The sequence below is a fragment of the Patagioenas fasciata genome, chromosome 3 (assembly GCF_037038585.1).
Source record: "Patagioenas fasciata isolate bPatFas1 chromosome 3, bPatFas1.hap1, whole genome shotgun sequence".
NCBI lineage: Eukaryota > Metazoa > Chordata > Aves > Columbiformes > Columbidae > Patagioenas > Patagioenas fasciata.
This window is the reverse complement of record NC_092522.1, coordinates 105,990,684-106,011,769: the sequence shown is the minus strand read 5'-3', so window position 1 is coordinate 106,011,769 and position 21,086 is coordinate 105,990,684. Positions and strand designations below refer to the sequence as shown.

General features: G+C 38.0%; 1 protein-coding gene across 20 annotated transcripts in view; it reads left to right on the top strand.

The window, feature by feature from the left end:
- Positions 1-21,086, top strand: part of MYT1L (myelin transcription factor 1 like) — a 312,069-nt gene that overhangs the window by 234,300 nt on the left and 56,683 nt on the right. For 11 of the 20 annotated variants that reach the window (XM_071807030.1, XM_071807031.1, XM_071807032.1 and 8 more), the window contains 9 exons: positions 25-159; positions 2,706-2,796; positions 5,679-5,786; positions 9,012-9,223; positions 15,112-15,359; positions 17,677-17,913; positions 19,653-19,774; positions 20,136-20,198; positions 20,698-20,766. In XM_071807030.1, coding sequence (XP_071663131.1) covers positions 25-159; positions 2,706-2,796; positions 5,679-5,786; positions 9,012-9,223; positions 15,112-15,359; positions 17,677-17,913; positions 19,653-19,774; positions 20,136-20,198; positions 20,698-20,766 — 1,285 coding nt within the window. The remainder of the gene's footprint in view (positions 1-24; positions 160-2,705; positions 2,797-5,678; positions 5,787-9,011; positions 9,224-15,111; positions 15,360-17,676; positions 17,914-19,652; positions 19,775-20,135; positions 20,199-20,697; positions 20,767-21,086) is intronic. The other 9 variants (XM_071807037.1, XM_071807036.1, XM_071807035.1 and 6 more) reach the window with 2 other exon arrangements.

Genomic DNA, 21,086 nt, shown 5'->3' with positions numbered 1-21,086 from the left:
TGACACATTTGTTGTAAATTATAGATCCCTCAAGAACAGAAAAGAAAGAGAGCAAATGTCCTACCCCTGGGTGTGATGGAACTGGCCATGTAACGGGGCTTTACCCCCATCACCGCAGTTTGTCAGGATGCCCACACAAAGATAGGGTCCCTCCAGAAAGTAAGTTCACATTGTTTCATGGAAACCGGGGATAAAACTACAAAGATTTTTCTGGCATGCTTTTTAAACCTTTTATTTTAAAAAATATTTTCATTTCTCAGTATGATTTGTCTCAACTTAGTCAATTGTTCTGTGTTATGTTTTTTTCCTTTATTCCATCATTTCCATTCTCTACTAACTCTTACACTAAAAGAACAACTTTTAAAGCTGTATTCTTTGATTTTAAGAATGCTAGGCTATTTTTAAATAGATGTACTCAGTCAACAGAGAAAGGGGTTTCCAGAAGATGTGCACTGCTTTTACTTCTGCGTGCTGATGTCACATTAACTGTTGCTGTTGTGTTGTACAGGAAGAGTTGTGCTTGAAAAACTTTCAACCCCTTTCCTGTGTTGTTGTGGTGTGTTAAACATAGTTTATATTTAACTTATATTATTGAAAATAACAATTTGGCTGTTTACTTAGTTAAAGAACTCAGGATTCTGAGTAATATTTCCCTATCAGTCACATGGGTGGAATTTCGTGCCATGTCAGCGGATTCTTTGCAAACGAGGTTCACCCATATGGGTTCATGGATGTTCACCTGAAGGCACAGGGCTCTGTTTCTGGAAATCACCTCCTTGGCTGGTGGAATTGGCAGAGTTCTAGCGAAGCTGATTGCTCTGTGCTGATTTACACCAGGCAAGCATCCAGCTAAGATCCAGTTCTCTTTCATACCGATTTTAAAATGGAGCTATTACATTGAAGCCTGTGGATCTAAAATCCCCACTGTCCATCACCACTTACAACCCTAACCTCAGAGGATTTACAACAGCCTAAAGGAAATGTTATAAAGACAGTCAGGGTTAAAAATGGCCCCAGTTTCCAAAGGAAAGTAGATTCTGAAGAACAGGAAAACAGAAGTAGATTAACACACCAAGAATGGCAGACATAAAAAGTCTCCTCTTTCATGGTACAGTGGCTTCTTCCAGAAGTAAAATAATGAGGAAGTGCTTTAGGAAACTTTGCTGTGGCTTTGTTGGTCTCTGAATATGGTAGAACCAATAGAGTAATTTCTCTGCTTTGCAAAACCCTCTAATTTTCTGGAACACAAATATTTATTCAGTTGCTCAAAGTTCTCTCATTTTTAAAAATGGTAAACAAAAGGCTCTTTAGAAGACTTTGTAAATCAAAGAAGAATATAGCTTTAAACTGTTTGCATGCTCCTGTACCTACTAAAATGAAAAAGGTGAGCTCATCTTTTTATTTTTTTCCTGTGATGTTGGCCTTGTGAAGCATGTTTCAAGAACAGCTTTGAATAGTAGGAATTTTGGCATAAAGCTTTTGCATCTACACGTGTTTTAGTACACTGATGATGGGGTGATGATGATGATTATCGTTTAATCAGTACATGTGGTTAAAGTCTCAAGTCTCTGAACAGTGTTTATTCAGTTCTTAACTCAGTCAAGGGAATCACTGATTTTATTAGATCTCTTTTGACTAAGAACTAAATACAGTCTTCTAGACTAGTTCTTGTATGAGCAAACCAGAACTTTGCAAGGGCTGGATGGCTTTTTTCCATAGAGTGAAGTACTGCCATGCAGCTCTGAGATGTGGATTCAGATACGTCTCACATCGTGCAAAACTCTTTAGTATTACCAAAAGTTTCTTGATAAATTGGCACTTCATAACATAACCTTTATGATTCAGAGGAGTACTGCTCTGAGCAGCCTTGGCAGTTAGTTTTCCATCCAGCTTGCAATGGATGCAGATATAAATGAGTTTACTCGCTTAAGCTTGTACCACTTATTTCTTTTTTACACAGTTTTCTTTCTTCTTTTTTTCCCCACCATCCTTCAACTTTTTAAGTGCTTATTTTTAGTTTTTAATCTTTTCAAAAACTTTCTATCTATTGCAGTTTTCACATCTGTACAGAATACGAGTAAAAATTAAGGGACCAATTCTGCTCGTCATATAAATATTAATGGTGTATCTATGTGGAAGTGGGCAGAACTGGCCCCTAGCTCAATTGGGCTGTCTTATAGTTAGGGCTAAATTCTGTTCAGGGTCGTATTAAGGTGTATTTCAAATACTTCAGTGTTCTACCAGTATAAATTGAGAGCCTATTTTCAGCTCTTGAGTTTGATACTGTGTGTGTATAAAGCTACGCATTATGAATGCATAGGTTTCCTGAAAGAATTTTTCTAGTCCGTAATTTTGTATTGGACCGTTGCTAGCTCACACTTTACTATGGAGCTGATCTTTGCTCAGTGTTTTTGTATGAAAAAGATATTGGAAGTCATCTGCTTCACTATTGCATCAGAGATGCCTTTGCTTATAGGTTCTGTAATCTTCATAACTTTCACCGTTGCCCTGTGTTAATGAGCATAGGGTCACAACACTTACCTCCCTCATCAGGCTTTATTGGCTATGTGTGTCATGTGTATTTTGAGGAATGCTGGTTGTTAATGAATCCTGCTTTGTTTTAAAATGGTTTCATATATACTGGGATTTGATTTTTTTTTTCTTGTTTTCATACTCTGCTGTTTTCTCTTACTCTCCTTGTCAAGTTCTTGCCATGCATGAAAATGTTCTTAAGTGTCCTACACCAGGCTGCACAGGCCGGGGCCACGTAAATAGCAACAGGAATTCCCACCGAAGGTAAGGATGCCGTCGCTGGACGCCAGTCTAGAGGGAACGGTGCCTCTGAACTGCGGCCCTTCTGGCAGTCCATTGGCGGGGGGTGTGAGTGTGTGTTTCGTTGTTTTGTTCTTATGATTGACAGATGGTGCTTCGTGTGCTTTATCCATTTTAAAGAGTAACATTTATTCATGTGTTTTTTGAGGAGAACGAGTGTGCGTTTGCTTCACTATGGGTGAACTGATCCACAGAGGACCTGTTAAGCATCCTTTAGTTTTTGGGTGGATTTTTTTTCTTCTTGTTTAGATATTAGCTGAACAGCAGTGGTATGAAATAAATGGTATGACTCCTTATGGGTATGTTGCAGGGAAAAGGAAAAGTTTGCCAAAATCAGCAGGACTAGGACAGAGATCTTGTTCTCACACTTCACTCTCTTCAGGGATTATTTTATAGCACATGAAAAAATTCACTCTACTCCTAAAAATGATTTTTTCAATACACGAGAAATGGCGTTTTAAGTAGACAGACATTATAAGAGTTAGCTTTCCTGCCGACCACAGTGTCCATCCCAAAGTCCTTATCCAGCTAAAACTGAATGAGGATTTTCCTTATTTAAGAAACATTACGAAAATTTCTCATTAAATATAAAAATCAGAAGCCAGAAATGTTCATTGTAAATACTCTAACAAAACAAAAGAAGATCAAGAAAAAAGCTACTCTTATATAGTTTGCTAAGATCCCAGAGTCACAGAATGGTTGGGGTTGGAAGGGACCTCTGGAGATCATCTAGTCCAACCCACCTGCTAAAGCAGGTTCACCAGAGCAGATTGCACAGGAATGTGTCCAGGTGGGTTTTGAATGTCTCCAGAGAAGGAGACTCCACAACCTCTCTGGGCAGCCTGTTCCAGTGCTCTGGCACCCTAAAAATCAAAAAGTTTCTCCTCATATTCAGATGGAACTTCCAGTGTTTCAGGCTGTGCTTGTTGCCCCTTATGCTGTTGTTGGGCACCACTGAAAGGAGTCTGGTCCCATCCTCTTGACACCCACCCTTGAGATATTTATAAGCACTGGATAAGATCCCCTCTCAGCCTTCTCTTCTCCAGGCTGAACAGACCCAGCTCTCTCAGTCTCTCCTCATAAGAAAGATGCTCCAGACCCCTAATCATCTTTGTAGCCTGCCACTGGACTCCATCCAGTAATTCCTTGTCCTTCTTAAACTGGGGAGCCCAGAACTGGACACAATACTTCAGATGCGGCCTCACCAGGGCAGAGCAGGAGAAGAACCTCCCTCAACCTGCTGATTGAAGAATCTACAAGTAATAGATTCTTACAGAAAGGATACCATTGCCTATTAAATTCTGTCAAACAAATAACAAAATTATCAAAATGTTACTATAATTTTTAGTACGTGTCATAATATCCCCTCAGAACAACAAGATCTTGCTTATTTCTTTACAGTTTTAAAACATCCAGGAAAGGTGGGTTAGGGGGTAAAAGGAACTGTGCAAGCTTCCTGTTACCAAATTCCTTTTTAATTGCTAATTGTAGCATGAAGGCTTAAGGGACTACACAGGTACCGGAAGTTCAGTCCTCTAAAGCTCTGGGTTACTAGAGCTCCTCATATGAACTGCCTGTCTCCTGGAAGGCTCTTGTGGATACAAGCCCATCTGCAGTAAGCTCTGGTACCCATTTCTTCTCTGCAGTGATGCTGCCAGTGGATGCAGGAAAAGCCTCTGAGAAGGCTTTACAGGAATTACTGCTGCTTGAAGCAGCATTCACTTCTGGTTGAATATCTGCTAGAATATTTGATGTGTCTGAAGAAGAACATGTCAGTGGAGCACAGCTGCCCTCTGGCATGACTGCAAAGCCACGCAGAGCCCCATCTCCCCTCTGCAGAACTAGGCCAGCAAGGCAGGGGTGTGGGGAGCAGTCTGCACTCTGTGCTCACCTCTTTCTGCAGCTTTTGGGGCATTTTGCTCTGCTTCATTTTTTTTACTCTTCCTTTTTTTTTTCCCCCCTTATTTCCTGTAGAGCAGGGAACATCTGGGAATGCACTGATGTGTCTTTCATTTTAATTTCTTTTCCTGTGGAGAACACAGAGAGCTGCGGTCTCATAAGCACGCAATAGACTATGACAAGTCAAGGACCCCCTCCATTGTTAGGTCACAGGTTTTTACAGCTTCACTAAGAGCACCATCTGCTGGCATCAACGTATTTATTTTTTTCCCTGTTCTAAATCTTTTCCAGAAGAATCAGGCTTATTTTTGTCACTTCAATAATAGTTCAGCATTTGCAAAATTAATTGAATTTGAAGTGCAGAAGTTCTTTTCATGTTACATCATCAGCTATTAGAAAACATACTTCAGTGGCTGAAATTGATGAACAAACATGAAATGTAACATAGTTGAGATGTAGATTTAGAGACCCAAGGCCTAATTTTGCACTCATTTATATGCCTAGCAAAAAATATTGGAGTTAATGGAGCTGAATGAGGTGTGAAGCAGCACAAGATTTGGCCTGTATGGTGGTGTCATTTAATCATCTTCAGGAGCCATTCCACTGGCAACGTTTGTAGATGCATAAAGGTCACAAGTCTGCTAGCAGAGCTGCACAGTAGATTCCATTTTATATTCTTCTCTCCTACTGGTATTTTCACTGGCTGACATCCATGAATACCCATGTGCAGTCAGGGAAGAAGAGCAGATGTAAGATCTACCATGCAACTTTGAAAGCAGAAGAAAGTCTATTCTAGAGAAAATACATATGACCAAAAAGCTTTTGGAAACTCTTTTCCTTCAGATTCTTCCTGATGCTGGCTAAGGAGGAGAAGGAGTAATTGGGTCAGTGCTATAATGTGAAACTACGCAGGACAAGACAATTAAATTTCCTTTCTGTAATTGCAGCCTCTCTGGATGTCCTATTGCTGCAGCAGAGAAACTGGCTAAAGCTCAAGAGAAGCATCAGAACTGTGATGTGTCAAAATCAAACCAGGCATCAGATCGGGTTTTAAGGTATTAGAAATCACTATAATACTTATTATTATGCAGAATTCATCACACATTCACTTAACCTGAGAATTTATATTTATATACGTTGTATATACATACATATCTCCTTTAAAGACCAGTTAGAATTAGGGCTTCTGGATCAAATTCTCACAGTGTGTATTTCCCACTCAATTTACATGGGGGAGGGTTGGTAACTATTTTTGGCAAATACATGTAAAGCTGAAAAGCTCATTTTTGTCTTAGGCATTGTTTGGTGTAAAGATGACTGCTGGAGTGCAAAGTCTAAGAACAATGTGAAAAAAAGTTGGTATCTTTTGGGAATAAACTAATATTTACCGGTAAGTCTTGGTTTTTTCAGCAGGCTTTTACTAGTAAATATCAGTTTAAATTAAACCAGAAGCCCTATTTGCATTACCAGACTGGTAGTACACTTTTCGGCAGGACACTTGGAAAAATGCCAGGTATAGCTTAGATTCCAAAATAAGGTCAGGCTACGTTCTTTGTCTCTCTTCCCCAAATCACTGCCAGGAAGGATAGAAAAAGAGAAAAATTTTCCTAAATTTTCATACAGGGGAACCTTGAACCAGTTTGACATAATTATACCCCTTGTCTTCATCCATATAGGATTCTGCATTTATCCAAAGCTATATCCAGCTTTGAGCTATTGTCTCCTCTTTAGAGATATGTGGGTGGGAAAAGGAGCTGAAGTATGAAGGATACATGTGAAGGAACTAGACTTCTGCATGATTGTACCAGCCTTATGCTGATGATGCCCCAAGAGCTGCAGAATTTCTCCATGGATACTGTGATATCTGTGGGCTGGGATAGGTACATCCCTCCCAGCTGCCTTGAAGAGCGTGGAGGAAGTGCCGCAGCCGTAGTTCTCAGAATTTCCTACTTATTCCATAGGTTTCTCAGTACTTAGCTGTCTTCTAGATTTAAAATCTGATAGGGCTGCTTAAAATGAATATTTTCTACCATTTTATCAACATAACTCTTTGAATATTCTCTTAAAACTTCATCTAATCTTGATGGTCTTTTCAAAAACCAGTCTTTCTATAGAGCTAAGGAAGATGGTTCATATTTGCAAAAGATCTTTTGTCATGCCTGTTGATTCCGTTTTCCTTCTTCGGACTGTTTTTGATGGCCTTTATCTTAACAGTCCCTAATTCAGATTGTACAGTTTTTAATACAGCATCCCAGACACTTTTCTTATAGAAGAGTTTTTCAAAACCTATTAATAAAAACAGCCTTTGAGGGCACAGCACAGTTTCTCACTTGATGACAAAAGACAGATCAAAAATGCAGTGGCTTTTGCCACTGCTCATTGGAGGGACACCACTGAAGGCAGATGCCAGACAAAGAAGCCAACTGCTCAAAACCAGCATCCAGTTTGCTGGCAAACTCCCTTGGAAGTTGCTCTGCAATCTTAACTTTGCTTGTGTGCCTGCCTCGTGTTTCAGATTTTACAGACAACTCAAATAATGCTTTCATCTTGTCTTCTGCTTCCCTTTAACCTTTGAGTCATTGAAGTATTTACAATGAAGAACTTGGGAGCTATTTATAATATTTACATGCAGGCAACTGATGGGCAGACAATGACATTCTAAGAGTAAATCTTGAATATTTGTCTTCATCCCAGTTTCCATCCCACCTGCATTTAAAATTTGTTACTTAAAAGGAAATCAAGTTCATAGGACTTCTGTTCCACAGAAATTTTGAATTTGCATTGAATGTACAGGATCTGAATTTCATTTTTTTTTGTTAAATATAGATTATCTTGAGACAGGATCAAAATATTATTTGTATCAGCTCATTGTATAATGAGCCCACTGTATTTTGTGACAAGGTGTCTGAATGAACAAGCATATATAAATCAAAGCGAATAGTATGACTAATGTGATTTCTTGGGTGATCTTTACATAAATATCCTGTCTAAATTCTATGAAAATGAATTCATTCAGGAAAACATAATATTCAAAATCTGTTTCCTTCTATTTATCACATTCCATTTTGTGAGTCAGCATGATGATAGTTCTGGTCTTGACTGAATTTATGTTCCTATGAATGTTCCTTCCATTTCCTCTGGCTATAAATGAAGAAAAAAAAAAGAAAAATAAAAAGAAAAGGAAAAAGAAAAAGAAAAAGAAAAAGAAAAAGAAAAAGAAAAAGAAAAAGAAAGAGAAAAAGAAAAAGAAAAAGAGAAAAATAAAAGAAAGAAAAGCAGAAGCATCTCAGGTGTGCCGTTCATCATCTTTACCTCCTGCTAGACACCGTAGGTAGACAAGCAGCACTATGTAGCATTTGCTCCCTATCGCCCAGTCATACAGCACTTCCTTATATAGGCTGACCTTCTTTTGCCTGCTGTGGGAGCTGGTGACTTCTGTGTCCACATGCAGAAGAGCATGGCAGTGGAGGAGTTCACTACGGCGTTCTTTCACTGAGATTTCACAAGTTTCTACAATGGCCGAATGAGCTCAGTCAGGGCTTCTCCTGACTATCCTCCCTGATCCTAAATGAAAGAAAAACTAAGCTGATACAGTTTTGTTCTGTATTCATTTGCAGACCCTTCCTTGAGGTGTGTATCTGTGTATCAGGAGTAGCAGATCCTGCCAGAACTTTGCATTTAAGGGTTACCGGGATCTGTGAGGCCACACCCCAAAGTCAACAGAAATTGTGGGGGTCTCTTGTGTATTCCTCAAGATGAACATGGATTTATATATTGAGGGATGAAACAGAACTAACTCCTTTGGAAAGCATATAGGAAAGCAGCATGCAGCTCTGTTGAAAGAAATTCAGAGGAAACTCCATTAATTAAGTGGAGCTTCCAGTGCTATTTTTTCTTTTTGACATTTAAAGGAATTTCTCCAAACTTCTTCTGTCAGTCTGCTTGCCCTTCTTTAATTCACCTCCCCAAACAGAAAATGTTCGATATGTGATGCAATTACATGGGGAAAGGGAAACCCTGAAGTATTTTAAAACAGAATTTTAAAATACTTTTAGCTACAGGATACTTTAAGTAGTATTAGAATTAATTTTGTCTAGGCTTTGTTCAAGAAAATATATATTGTTTGTCTGCTGAAAATAACCAAACTAAGCAAATGCCATGACATATTGCTCTTTTGAGTACAAAAAATAACTAAGATTTTCTAATCTGAAATATAAATTATGCACAGACACAGTGAACTGAACTGCATCTAACAAACTTTACATATCTTTAATTTCTAGGCCCATGTGCTTTGTTAAGCAATTGGAGATCCCTCAGTATGGCTACAGAAACAATGTCCCCACCACCACACCCCGCTCCAACTTGGCCAAGGAACTAGAGAAATACTCTAAGACTACGTTTGAATATAACAGTTATGACAACCATGGCTATGGCAAGAGAGCCATAGCTCCCAAGGTGCAATCCAGGGATATATCCCCCAAAGGATATGATGGTAGGAGGTGCACACTCTTATACATGAGAGACAAGTTTGCAGTTAATCATGTTGTTGTATATGTAAACATCATACAAATAAGACATGTTTTCATGTTCATGTAGTATTATGAGGAATGCTGTCATGTGTAAATTATTTTAAAGGCCTTTTCAAAAAGCGGTGTTTTATATGGTGCTTGCTTCAGGATTGTTGCACTGGCAAAAGAACATCTCCAGCTATTAAGCTCCTGGGATGTGTTGAGATGACAATAAAAGCTAAGTAACAGAGCTAGTCCTTATGTTGCTGTCTGGGAGACCTGACCTCAAGAGTCACATTAGGATTCTTGCTTCTGTAGAGTAATTCAGGTAACCCATAAAGATAACACACTTGCTCTAAGGGGATGTGGAAGTAGAAAATCTGGATCTCATTGCACTTCAGAAATCACTGCTACTTACTTAATGAGGCATTTCTACTCATTTTGTCCTCATGAATACAGCTGTTGAATTCTCTGGAAAACCTGACATAAGTAACATCTTTAGGAGTAGGCTGAAAGTGGCTTCAGTTCAGGAGAAGACAATGGATGGGGTCTGTCAGGCAAGAGGAGTTCGTTAGGGGAGAAAAATTAACTGCAGGGTAAAGAAAGAGAATTTGAATTGTAGCTTTTGAGGACTTCAGGAATTTTTCAGAGCAATACAGTTGTATGTGTATATATATTATGTGTGTGTATATATATATATAACCAAATGGCGCCTTTATCGTTTCATTTTTTTTACTTTTTTTTAACATGAACAGTTTATTTTTTGGTTAAAATATTTGATACTACTCACTGAGTACCATAGGAAATTTCAGGCAGGTGTCAGTTTTTTGTTTAGGAAAACAGAAATAAACATACTAGATAGAAAGATTTATGCTGTTGCCTGAACACAGATTCTGACATTCGAAAGCAGGTAAGTGGAGTAAGGGAAAATTGCTACAGCTCTTGTCTTCATATTTCTGATATTTTGGATATTTTGTTTACTCATAATATCAACAGGCATTTTCTTGCACTATAGCAGAAAGGAGAAGAGTTGTGAAAGACAACACATTTTTGAGTAAAAGTGCCCTTTTTTTTTCTCTCATACTCTTGTCTGCTTTGCCTGTATGAGAATAAGGGCTTGAACATTATTAAAGGTAAAGCACTAACTCTAACTGTAGTTAGTAGTTAGTAAGCTAATGACTGTACATTAATATAGAGTAAAAGAGATATTGACTCTTCTCTGTATGCTCAATCTACTCTTGTAGAGAGGAAGGAATCAGAGTATTGCTGGGTATCCTGTGGGCATCCATATTTTCCAATCAAATTACTGATGCTTAAGCAACTGATATTTCTTTTCCTCATTTAAGATCCCGTTTCAGCAGATAATTCCAAACTGCACTTTTTTCCCCAAATCATCAGAACATGAAAATACAGGTAACATTAAACACAAGTTCAACAATGGCCTTAAATAATGACAGGTTAGGGTGATACAGGCACACTCATCTTCCTTTGATGTAATTAGGAATTTTATTTGGGAGGTAAGACTGGGACTAGTTTCCTTCACTGCTCAGTAACGTGAGCCAGAGAGGCCTGAGGGACACTGTATACATGTGATTCATGCTGGTACAGCAAGTATACCTGGTTCTTGTGTACTCAGAACAGCTGAAACCCATTGTAGCTGGAGCTGGTTATTTGCCAAAGGAAGGCAGATTCCCTATGGATTTGTTCCACACCCTGGGCTCTGCAGCACATGCTGTACCTGGTTCTAAGTGCTGTGTGTGCTGTTTGACCAGACAGACATGCCAACACAGTCCCAGAGATAAGACCTAATTTGAGTTTTTCTTTGTACCTTTTCAGTGATTGTCATGAAACCTTTAGGATTCGCGTATCTTTGGTATTCCATAAGCACTCCATTTTGTTTGGCTTAAATTGGCAATTTAAAGTTCCTCAGGAAAATCAGCTAAATTCAGAGAATGATGAAGTGAAATCCTGGGCACACTGAAATCAGTCAGTTTTGGCACTGACTTTCAACAGGACAAGGATTTTGCTGACAGTTATTGTAAATAACTGAATATAAAGAGATTTCAGGAAGAGGCTCTTCACTTAAGAGAGCCACTTTTCCTCAAGAAACTTCGTAGTATTTCTGGGTGATTTCATATTTGTGTGTAAAAAAAAAAAAAAAACCAAAAATAATTATTGCTACTAAAGCCATTACAGAGGCACAGAGTGCACACCAATTATGTATGTCAGCAAATACATTTGTATAAAAGCAGATGTAGTTCTGAAAAGTCATACTGAAAAACCTGAAAGTAAGCCTAAGGTTTTGGGAGAACTTGCAAGTAAACAGCACTTTAATTTTTCTGGTTATGTAAGATGAGACAAATAGTCTAAGGACCAGAAAATCAGTAACTTCATGTCTCAATCCTTCTTTAATTGTAAACTAGCACTGTAGTTTCATCATCAGAGAAAGGGATTATATGTTCAGTAATTGTATGGTTGTGAGTGACATGGACATAAATAGCTCCTTTGTATTGTTTTCTTGATTTTTTTTGCAGTAAGCTTTAATAAAAACCAAACATGGATACTTTGTATTCTGGGATAGAATGCTCTGATGGTTCTTGAGAAATCTTGTGTTTGCGGTCTTGCTTTTCCTTTGAAAGCAGTTTCATAGTGGTTTGGATGTTGAGCTTATAGTATGCAGCAGCAGATACAGGAGCATCTGGACACAACAGGCAGAGGAGGTGTCAACACTTACAGTTGCTCAGGTGATGGGAGGAGCTCCTCACATTCTACCAGTAGGGCTGGCTCCTTCCATCAAATCACTGAGAATACGGTAGGAGTGGGATTCATCTGACCATATCTAGACTTTCATAATGTCAACACCTACATCTGAGCTCGTCACCCCTTTTGGATCCAAGGAGGAAGACAGACACCTCCCTGATGCACTTAATCTCCTCCTGGAGTATGTATTTAAAACTGGTCAGGTGAATCATCGACTGAAAGTTCCTATTTTTTACAACTGCCTGTAGAGGAAACATGTAATGACTAGGTCAGATATCTGAAGTTAGGTGAGAAGAATCTCTTACTGTGTGGGTCAGAAAATGTGTTGAAACTGTAATTAATTTACGTAACATATTCATTGTTTAGGCAGTACTAGGGATGAGGGTGCCTAGGCAGAATTAATTCCATTCCAAATACCTTAGTTGGGTCCTTCATGTTGTTGGGATCTCTCCGATTTCCCCGTTATTAATTAGCAAGGGGAGCCTGTAGACTTAGAGAGATTCTTTGCAATGAGCCCCAGGCATGTCTGACAGGAGGCCAATGTGGGTGTGCAGCTGGTTAGATCCACATCTATTATTTAATGGAAAAGTTGTTCTCCACTTTTGGTTTTGCTCTGGATGACGAAGTGTAGGGGGAACTGGAGAGTTTCCCAAACCTGGTGCCACAGAATTGGGTGACATAACAAGCAGAATTATCTGGTATTGAAAAAATGCATATTTCCCTTCATTAAAGTTCTACTTGATTTAGTTCATTATAAATTGGTGATCTTTGTTTCTCCTGAAGAGCTAATGTGAAATGAACAGTCTGGGTTATGTGACTCATCTTAAAATGTACAGCTACAGTAAAGTTAAAATAACCATGGCCATTTCTGTTGGAGTTTTAAACTATTTAAATTATTGGTAATCTAAAAGCTAATAATTGCATAGCATGCTTCTAGCACTTTACATCTTCAAAGTGTTTTGCAAGTGAATCACAACACAACTAAGTTTTAGAAGCAACTTTCTGTTTATAGGGAAAATGAATTCGAGGGATAATGTAGTTTGACCAAGGCCACAGAGGAGTCCATATCAGAGCCTGCATGAGTTTCTGATGGTTAGTCCTACATATAAAGCTGCCTCTTTCCCTCCCTTTCTTTAGCACACATTCTCATATATATAATTTCCCATGTAGCTTGTCGCTTATGTCTGTCTAAATGTGACCTGCTATAACAAGGTTGACGTTTTCTGCAAGTGACAGAAGTCTTATTTGTTAATATGAATTTTGAAAGATACTTCTAATTTGACAAGTTCAGCAGTGCAGGGGGCTTGCTTGCTTGCTTGAATATTCCAGTAGAAACTGGAATATTCAATTATTTCCTTCCTTAAGTATAGGAAAACTCTTGTGTGCTTTGGATACCAATACAAAGTAACAATAGATAAATGCTGAATTTTTAGTGAGCACCACTGACTACTATATAAATAATGAAACTCTTGAGAAATAGTTCACAGGTTTATTACTAGTGGATACCCTGCTGAAGTAGTGATACTATGTGTTCAAAACAAAGAAACGTGATGAATGTTTAGCATTCACTTCACTTAAAAAAAATCACACCCTGTGCATTATGTGGCTTTCCTGAGAAAACTCCATCTGTTATGAATTAAGTGAACCACTATTTCCTTTACAGTAAAAATAATGCCATGATTTTTTCCAGTTTTTTTAGGTAAAGGAGGATGACATAAGCTCTAGCAGAGAAATTTTGCTTTCAGATTCTTTTTTTGAACCCTGCCTGCCTACCAAAGCAGCCTGTGGTGCACAAATAGGCTGTGCTCATGGGAGCAGATTATTATATGTATGTCTGCTCAGACAAATACACCTGAAGAGTCTGGCATTTAAATGGAGCCCATCACGGAAGAGCTCTAGCTAGGCCCTGACCTTTTTTTGTCTAGCTCTCTAATCAGCATGCTTGTTGGTTATTGTTATACTGTGCTATATGGTATGATCTCTGCAGTATACATTTCCATCTTAACGGGAAGTAGTCGCTCTAATATGCATGCACATATCCTCTGACTTTCATTTTTTAATGAAAATACATAAACTTTTAGATTTAGGACATGAGCTGATACTTCCTTGCATTTTATGTAAACACTTAAACCAGTTAATTTGGGAAGAGCGCTGGAGAAATAAGTGGGCTAATTGGGCTGTTTTCCACTGTTACCACAAAACTTTTGGCTGCAAGGAGTGTTTCTTAAATGCAGCAACAGCACTGCACTGTATTGAGATAGGCTGGACATGAGATTTGTCCATCCCTGAGCTCTTCTGTGACCTCTCACAGCCTCTGTCAGTCAGAGTATGGCTGAGCGCTGCTGTCCTGGGTGTGAGCAGGACAGGGTGTCTCTAGTACTTATTGTTTTTATGGAGAGTTGTAGGTGCTGAGGTTGTTTGAAGGTGGGGGACATTTCACTCATGTCCGTATCCATTTATACAGCCACTGCTTCTGCTTTTGTGCAAGCCACGGTAGAGCTCACGTGTGACTACCACCTTTCTTCTTCCACCGCGTTCCTCTCCTTTCTGGTGGCCAGTGTCGTAGCATTTGCCTGTGATGTAGGAAGCAGAAACCTTTTAGGAAGCAGAGGGTGTCTGAGGACATGTGGGTAGCACTGTGGCCCAGAGCCCAAGCCTGTCAGCCTTGCAGTGGCCTCGAGCTCAGGGGATTCCAGGCCTCAAATTAACAGTTTGCTCATGTAAATATGAAAAGGTCCGGGAGTGTTTTGTTGCCCCTCATTAATAAACATGAATGAGCTGAGCAGATCCTGCCTTCTGTCTGACTATATATGTGGGGTAAAAGCAGTGTTTCTGTGTTTTTATTGTTTTCTAAATCCAGCCTGTTTGTCAGAATGATTCATGATCATGTCATGCAGATTTTTACAGGAGGTTATTTCATACAAACTCACATATGTAGCATATAAAAGTCACAGACAGAAATCAAGAAATACAGCCATCATTGCCAGCTTTTTTTTTCCCCCATCAGTTACTGTTGCTCATTATAAATTTCACCGCCAGCAGTTTGTTTTTCTCTTCACTTATGCAGAATGCTCGTTCTTTTGACTCATCCTTGTCATATTTCTTCCCACAGCTAAACGCTACTGTAAGAATTCCAGTCCAACCAGCAGCACAACGAGCAGTTATGCCCCCAGCAGCAGCAGCAACATGAGTTGTGGTGGAGGCAGCAGTGCCAGCAGCACCTGCAGCAAGAGCAGCTTTGACTACACTCATGACATGGAGGCAGCGCACATGGCTGCCACTGCTATTCTGAATCTCTCCACCCGCTGCAGGGAGATGCCTCAGAACCTCTCCACTAAGCCTCAGGATCTTTGTGCAAGGGTAAAAATCAGTAATTCTGTTTGTTGATGAAGATTTCTTTTTACTTCAGTTGCTCTGTGGCCCTGATAGAAGAATAGCTTTAATTCATTTTGGTTACTTTGGTTTTTTGTTTTTGGTTGTTTTTTTTTTCTTTTTCTCAAAATTAGCATAATCTGGTGGCTCTGCTAAAGCAGGGAGAAAAGAAAAAAAAAGAAAGCCGCAAGTTGCTTACAAATATCTCAGGAAAGCCTGATCGGTATATAAACTGGTGATACTAATAGCATGTACTCCTTTATTTTTTAATTTGTCTCATACTAGTGAGACCTATAATTATAAAAGGTGTTTGGATTGCTCACGGCATATTAATTGCACTACTGATTTTTTTTGCTAAACATAGTCTGATTCATACATTTTGTGCAAGAATTAACATTTAACGATGTATTTTCATTTAAAAGTCACAAATGGGACCTAAGGTTGTAAGATCTAGCACAAAGAAATCTATGGTACTTGTATGTTATAATTCCTTGCCTGTGATACCACAGTTCTTAAGTCACTGCATAATACATTTGAAATGAACAAATCCACCAATACAGGTGACTTTAAATGTGCTTAGCAGTAGTGCAGGGTCACTAATATTCTGTATGTTCATGGAGCCTCAGTGTATTATGAAATGCCTACATACATAAAAATTAAAGCTTTTGTTATGGAGGTTTATATTTTAAGAAAAACAGTCCGGTATTAACATTCATTAAATATTTACCCAGAGATATTTCTTTCATTATAAACATTTAGTTTTGACTCTGATAGCTGTTAAGAAATGAGTATTTAACGTGCACCAGCTGACAGTGTGCTGCTTCCTGTAGGAGACCACTAGATGGCTGAGCAGACAGATGTAGTGCAGAGGAAACATTTTTATTGTGCTTATAGAAGATCTTTTGAGCTGGCAGACATCTTCTGTTCTTCTATATATAGACAAAGGTTTTCTTCCTGTCATTGTGTAAAGCCCCTTGATCATTCATAAGAAGCCCATAGCAGTAGGTATTAGTAACAATAATGATTTAAGCCAGAATGGCTGAAGACTTTGTTTTCAAATGCTGTATTTTGTATTAATTTATTTAATACCATTAAAGAGGGAAACCTCTTTCTGGCATGTAAATAAATGCACTCGTTCTCTATATCAACACAACAGAAAAAGTTGGAATACAGTGCTAAAAATCTTCTGTGTCAAAACCAAAAGGGGTCTCTTTCCTAATGTGTCACCCTATGTTGAGACTGAAGGAATGAATCTGAAAAGGTAAACAAGTAATTTCTAGATTAAATTAGCAGCATAGCAGCAATTACATATATACTCTGACAAAAGGCAGGAATTCAGAATGGCAGATTTGCACACATGGTGCTTTTCTGCAGCTCTGTTGTTACTCCAGAGGAGAGAAAGTCCTCAGATGTTCGTGGAGTCAGTTGCATTCACATTAGTTTTGAAACCAAATTTCTTGTGGAGAATTACATTTTTGAAAGGATGAGGGGTTCTCTGTGAGCATTTTTTCTTCTGTCCTTTTTAAAAATTTGTCTTCATTTTAAGATATCTTATTTCTCCTCACCTAATGTAATAGACAACCCTTTTTTGTTTCTGTCAAAGAAACAGCCTATTTTTCACAGTACCTCAGTCACCACAGAAATTGGTACAGTGTTGCAACTATTCTTCTGCCTGAATGTATTGATTACAAAGAGAGACATATGAAAAGTTAATATATGTACATCTGTGGGGAAGGAGCTGTGAAATTTGAAGGTATTTCCTCATTGGCAAATGGTGTCCAAAAGGACTTGCGTTGATACCCTACTTCCCCGTTTAATTTTCTGACATTATCTATTAGGGTATTGTTAAATAAACAAATATTATTTGATGCTAGCTGGTGTTTGTTACTCTAATCATCCAAGCAGGTGTCAGGACTGGAAACAAGAATTATACAGATGTTACCTCATAGATACCTGTCACAGAATAAATCAAGAGCATAAAGAAAACAACAAGGAAGTACCTTTAGAGATTTCTACTTTTCATTCCAAATTTTGCACCTGTGTGCTGGCTGGCAGGAGGAGTAATAAAGACTCTCTCCTCTTCCTCCAAACATCAGATTAGCCATTCAGGAAGAAATCTACTTTAACAGCATTAATGTTGTGTAACAGCATCATGCTATGTGTGGGAGGGGGCTCAATGCTTACAATCTATACAGGAATGGAAAAGCATTTTGTCATTCTGCTAGGCAATCAGATTGAAGAACACAGAGAGGTAACAGTTTGCTAGTGTGAAGCCAGATTAACAATATTTTTCTTATTTTGACAGAATCCTGACATGGAAGTCGATGAAAATGGGACGTTGGATCTGAGCATGAACAAGCAGAGGCAGCGAGATGGTTGCTGTACCATTTTGACACCACTGGAGCCAATGTCCCCGCAACGGCAAGCCGTGATGAACAACCGGTGTTACCAGCTGAACGAGGGTGACTGCTGGGACTTGCCAGTGGACTACACTAAAATGAAGCCCAGTAGGATAGATGAAGATGATTCTAAAGAGATTAATGTATGTCTTTTTCATCTGTTAGTTCTCATTGCAGTCTGATTTTGGTAATTCATTAAATTTCTGAAATTTGGAGGGGAAGAGGAAACAAAATTAATATATGCTAAAAATAGTGGTTTTCTACAAAAAAGGCTTTCTGATGGTTAATCTTTAGGACTATATCATGCTGGCACACATCTGATCTGTGACTAAGTTCCATGAGACATTTGAACCATGAATGTGAATCATGTTTTCTAACAGCATCATCATGTTAACAAATATTTTCTGCAGCAAAGATGTTTCACTATATGCAGATTATGTTACTCTGTATAGGCAAGTTAGCATAACTGTGCAATACTGGGATAATCAGCTCTCAAGACAAGATACTCTCCTGAATTTGAAAACCATAAATGATGTGCTCAGTATTTGAAAGCATGTATTACTTAGAAATCAATTTAAACAAAAGCAGCAGAGTATAATGTAAGCTTTCAACTATTTCAGCTAATCTTCTTCTAGACTACTTATAAACTCCTGATAGCTCTGTGTGTGAAAGGGCCTGCTTTAATGAAATACTTTGTTTCAAGAATACAAAGAAGGGATATTAGAAATATGTATTACTTTTCAATTCATAATACCAAGACAAAAGCAAAGCCCTTTAAATGGAGGAGGCAAATAAAGAAAATATGTTAGTGAATTTATTTTAGTTTTCAAAACTTAGGACAACCAGGGCACTGAAGAGGTCTGCTGGCAAGTGTTAAGGTCAGTGCTCTTGTCCATCAGGTTTCAGCCTTATCCACTGTGTAGCTGACAATGCTTCACTCAACGCAATTTAGCCATTTTGAGACTTCTAGAGATTGCTCTCTGTTTTTTCTTGGTTTATAGCAGAAAGTTATGCTAATCAAGTGGGTGTGGCATGTCTCTTGCCAATGTTAATTAAAACATATGACTATTTTCAGTAACTTTGAAACATATAACAAAGTGGCATTTTCACTAGATGCACTGAATGCATTCTAGCTCTGGTGTTAATTACAATTTTGCTATTAATTTCACTGAAGTTAGGAGGAAATCTGTCACTATCAAGGCAGCGTCAGATAGACAGTAAAGTGTGTTTTTTTCTGAGCAAGCAGAACTCCCTGTTTCTACTGTGGTGTTTATAGCACCATCTGCAGGAATCGCTAAATCAATGCATTCAGCCACTTCATTCCTGAAATAGATGATTTTGAATTTCTGAATGCATCACTGAAGTTAATTACAAATTATCTAATTCTGTTGTGCCAGGCAGATCCATTGAGGTTTGGCCCGAATTTAGATTTGGTGTTTAGATGTTAAGATTGCTCTTATTTTGTCTTTGAGATGTTCTAAACTCTTAAAAATGTTATTTAAGGTGGCTTTTTGATGCGTAAGATACTGTATTTCGTTATCTTTTTTTCCCTTGCGTGTGTTTTGTGGTGACTTTAGGAAAAAATTGTGATTCTTTTAAAGCAAAATAATATGACAGCTATAGAGAAAAAACTGTGTTTTGCCCTTTGTTTTTCTTTTCTAGTTAAATAAACTATGTATTTCATATATTGTTGAGTCTCCATGGAAATACCCAAATATTGTTGAAAGGTTTGATAGATGAAAGAATATAAAATAATTTCATTAATTTTCTCTGGTAGAATAGGATAAAGAAGGAGATAAGGTCTGATGACTCTGCTTTGTATTATTTTGCATAAGTTGCAACCTCACCGAGCTGAAACTAATGCATATATATTTGCCTGTAGCCAGAAGATTTGGATCCTTTCCAAGAGGCACTCGAAGAAAGAAGGTATCCTGGTGAAGTTACAATCCCAAGTCCTAAACCCAAATACCCTCAATGCAAAGAGAGCAAAAAGGATTTAATAACGTAAGCATAATGTGAGGTGAAATTATTTTTTCCTTTTAACCTTTTCTCTCTTTGTCTTATTTTAAACAAACAAGTACATATACGCCTTGCAGTATGAGCATGCAACATTTGCAGCATATAAATGTTTCAAACTGCCGGTTAAGTAAAGTGATAAGCTAACGTGTATTTGCTTGTTCTTAATGATGCTATATTGTATTGAGACGCCATTTTCATTTAAACCTGTTCATTTTGCAGCTTTTCGATTAGGATGCTTAAAACCCCTTGCAGTCATTGCAGCTAAACTGGAAACAATGAAACTTTTAAAAGTTTTTTTTTAAACATACTTACTATTTTGGCTGTTTTTGTTTTTGTTTGGTGGCAGATGTCCAACACCAGGGTGTGATGGGAGTGGTCATGTGACTGGTAATTACGCCTCACATAGAAGGTGTGACTTCATTTTTTTCATGGTGGATTCTGTCTTTTCAATTTATTGTTTTCAGCTTACCTCAACAATGCTGTCAAAGTAAAACGTTGAACTATGTGTTAACCCTTTGAGTAATATATGTTGATCTTAAAAGCATGCTAATTTGTGTGTTGTATAAGCGTCTTTTATTTTTAAATAGATTACTAAAATTTCCAAAGTATTCTTACGCATTTAAGTAGTTAACCCAGGAATCTCAAATATTCTTTGTTGCATTTTATTAGCTCATAGAGAAACAAACAAACAAAAAAAGATCATTTACAGTATGTAATTTTGGAAGTAATGTTGATACCTAAATATATTCAGAGGGTTAACTATATTACAAAATTCAATATTACAGCACTTGCCCCATCGCTTTTCTGCATTACAAACTTTTACTTTTTAATTTTTATGTTGTGTTTGTTTGGGAGTGTTCAGTTAATAAGAAGATTAACTTACTTGTATGTCCTGCCATGTCTTACAGTTTATCTGGCTGTCCCTTGGCTGACAAAAGCATTCGAAGTATGCTGGCCACAAGCTCACAAGAACTCAAGTAAGATATAAAGAACAAATATTTTCCTTATAAACATTTATTTGACCACAAATTGTGTATAATTGTATCAGAAATTAGGAAGACTATCCAGAGAGCTGCTGCAGAAGGGGCTGACCTTGCTTGGAACATGTGCTGAAGTCTCTAGAAATTTCATGCAGGCTGGCTCTATATATAAGTCTCTTGACATGGTATTTAGTTTTGTGTATTCAATAGGTGATAGGGATGGACAAAAGTCACATATTCTGGATTTTCATCTAAAATTTTAAATTCCTATTTATTTTTTTTGTGAACACTTGAGTTTGCTAGTTAGAGCAGAAAAT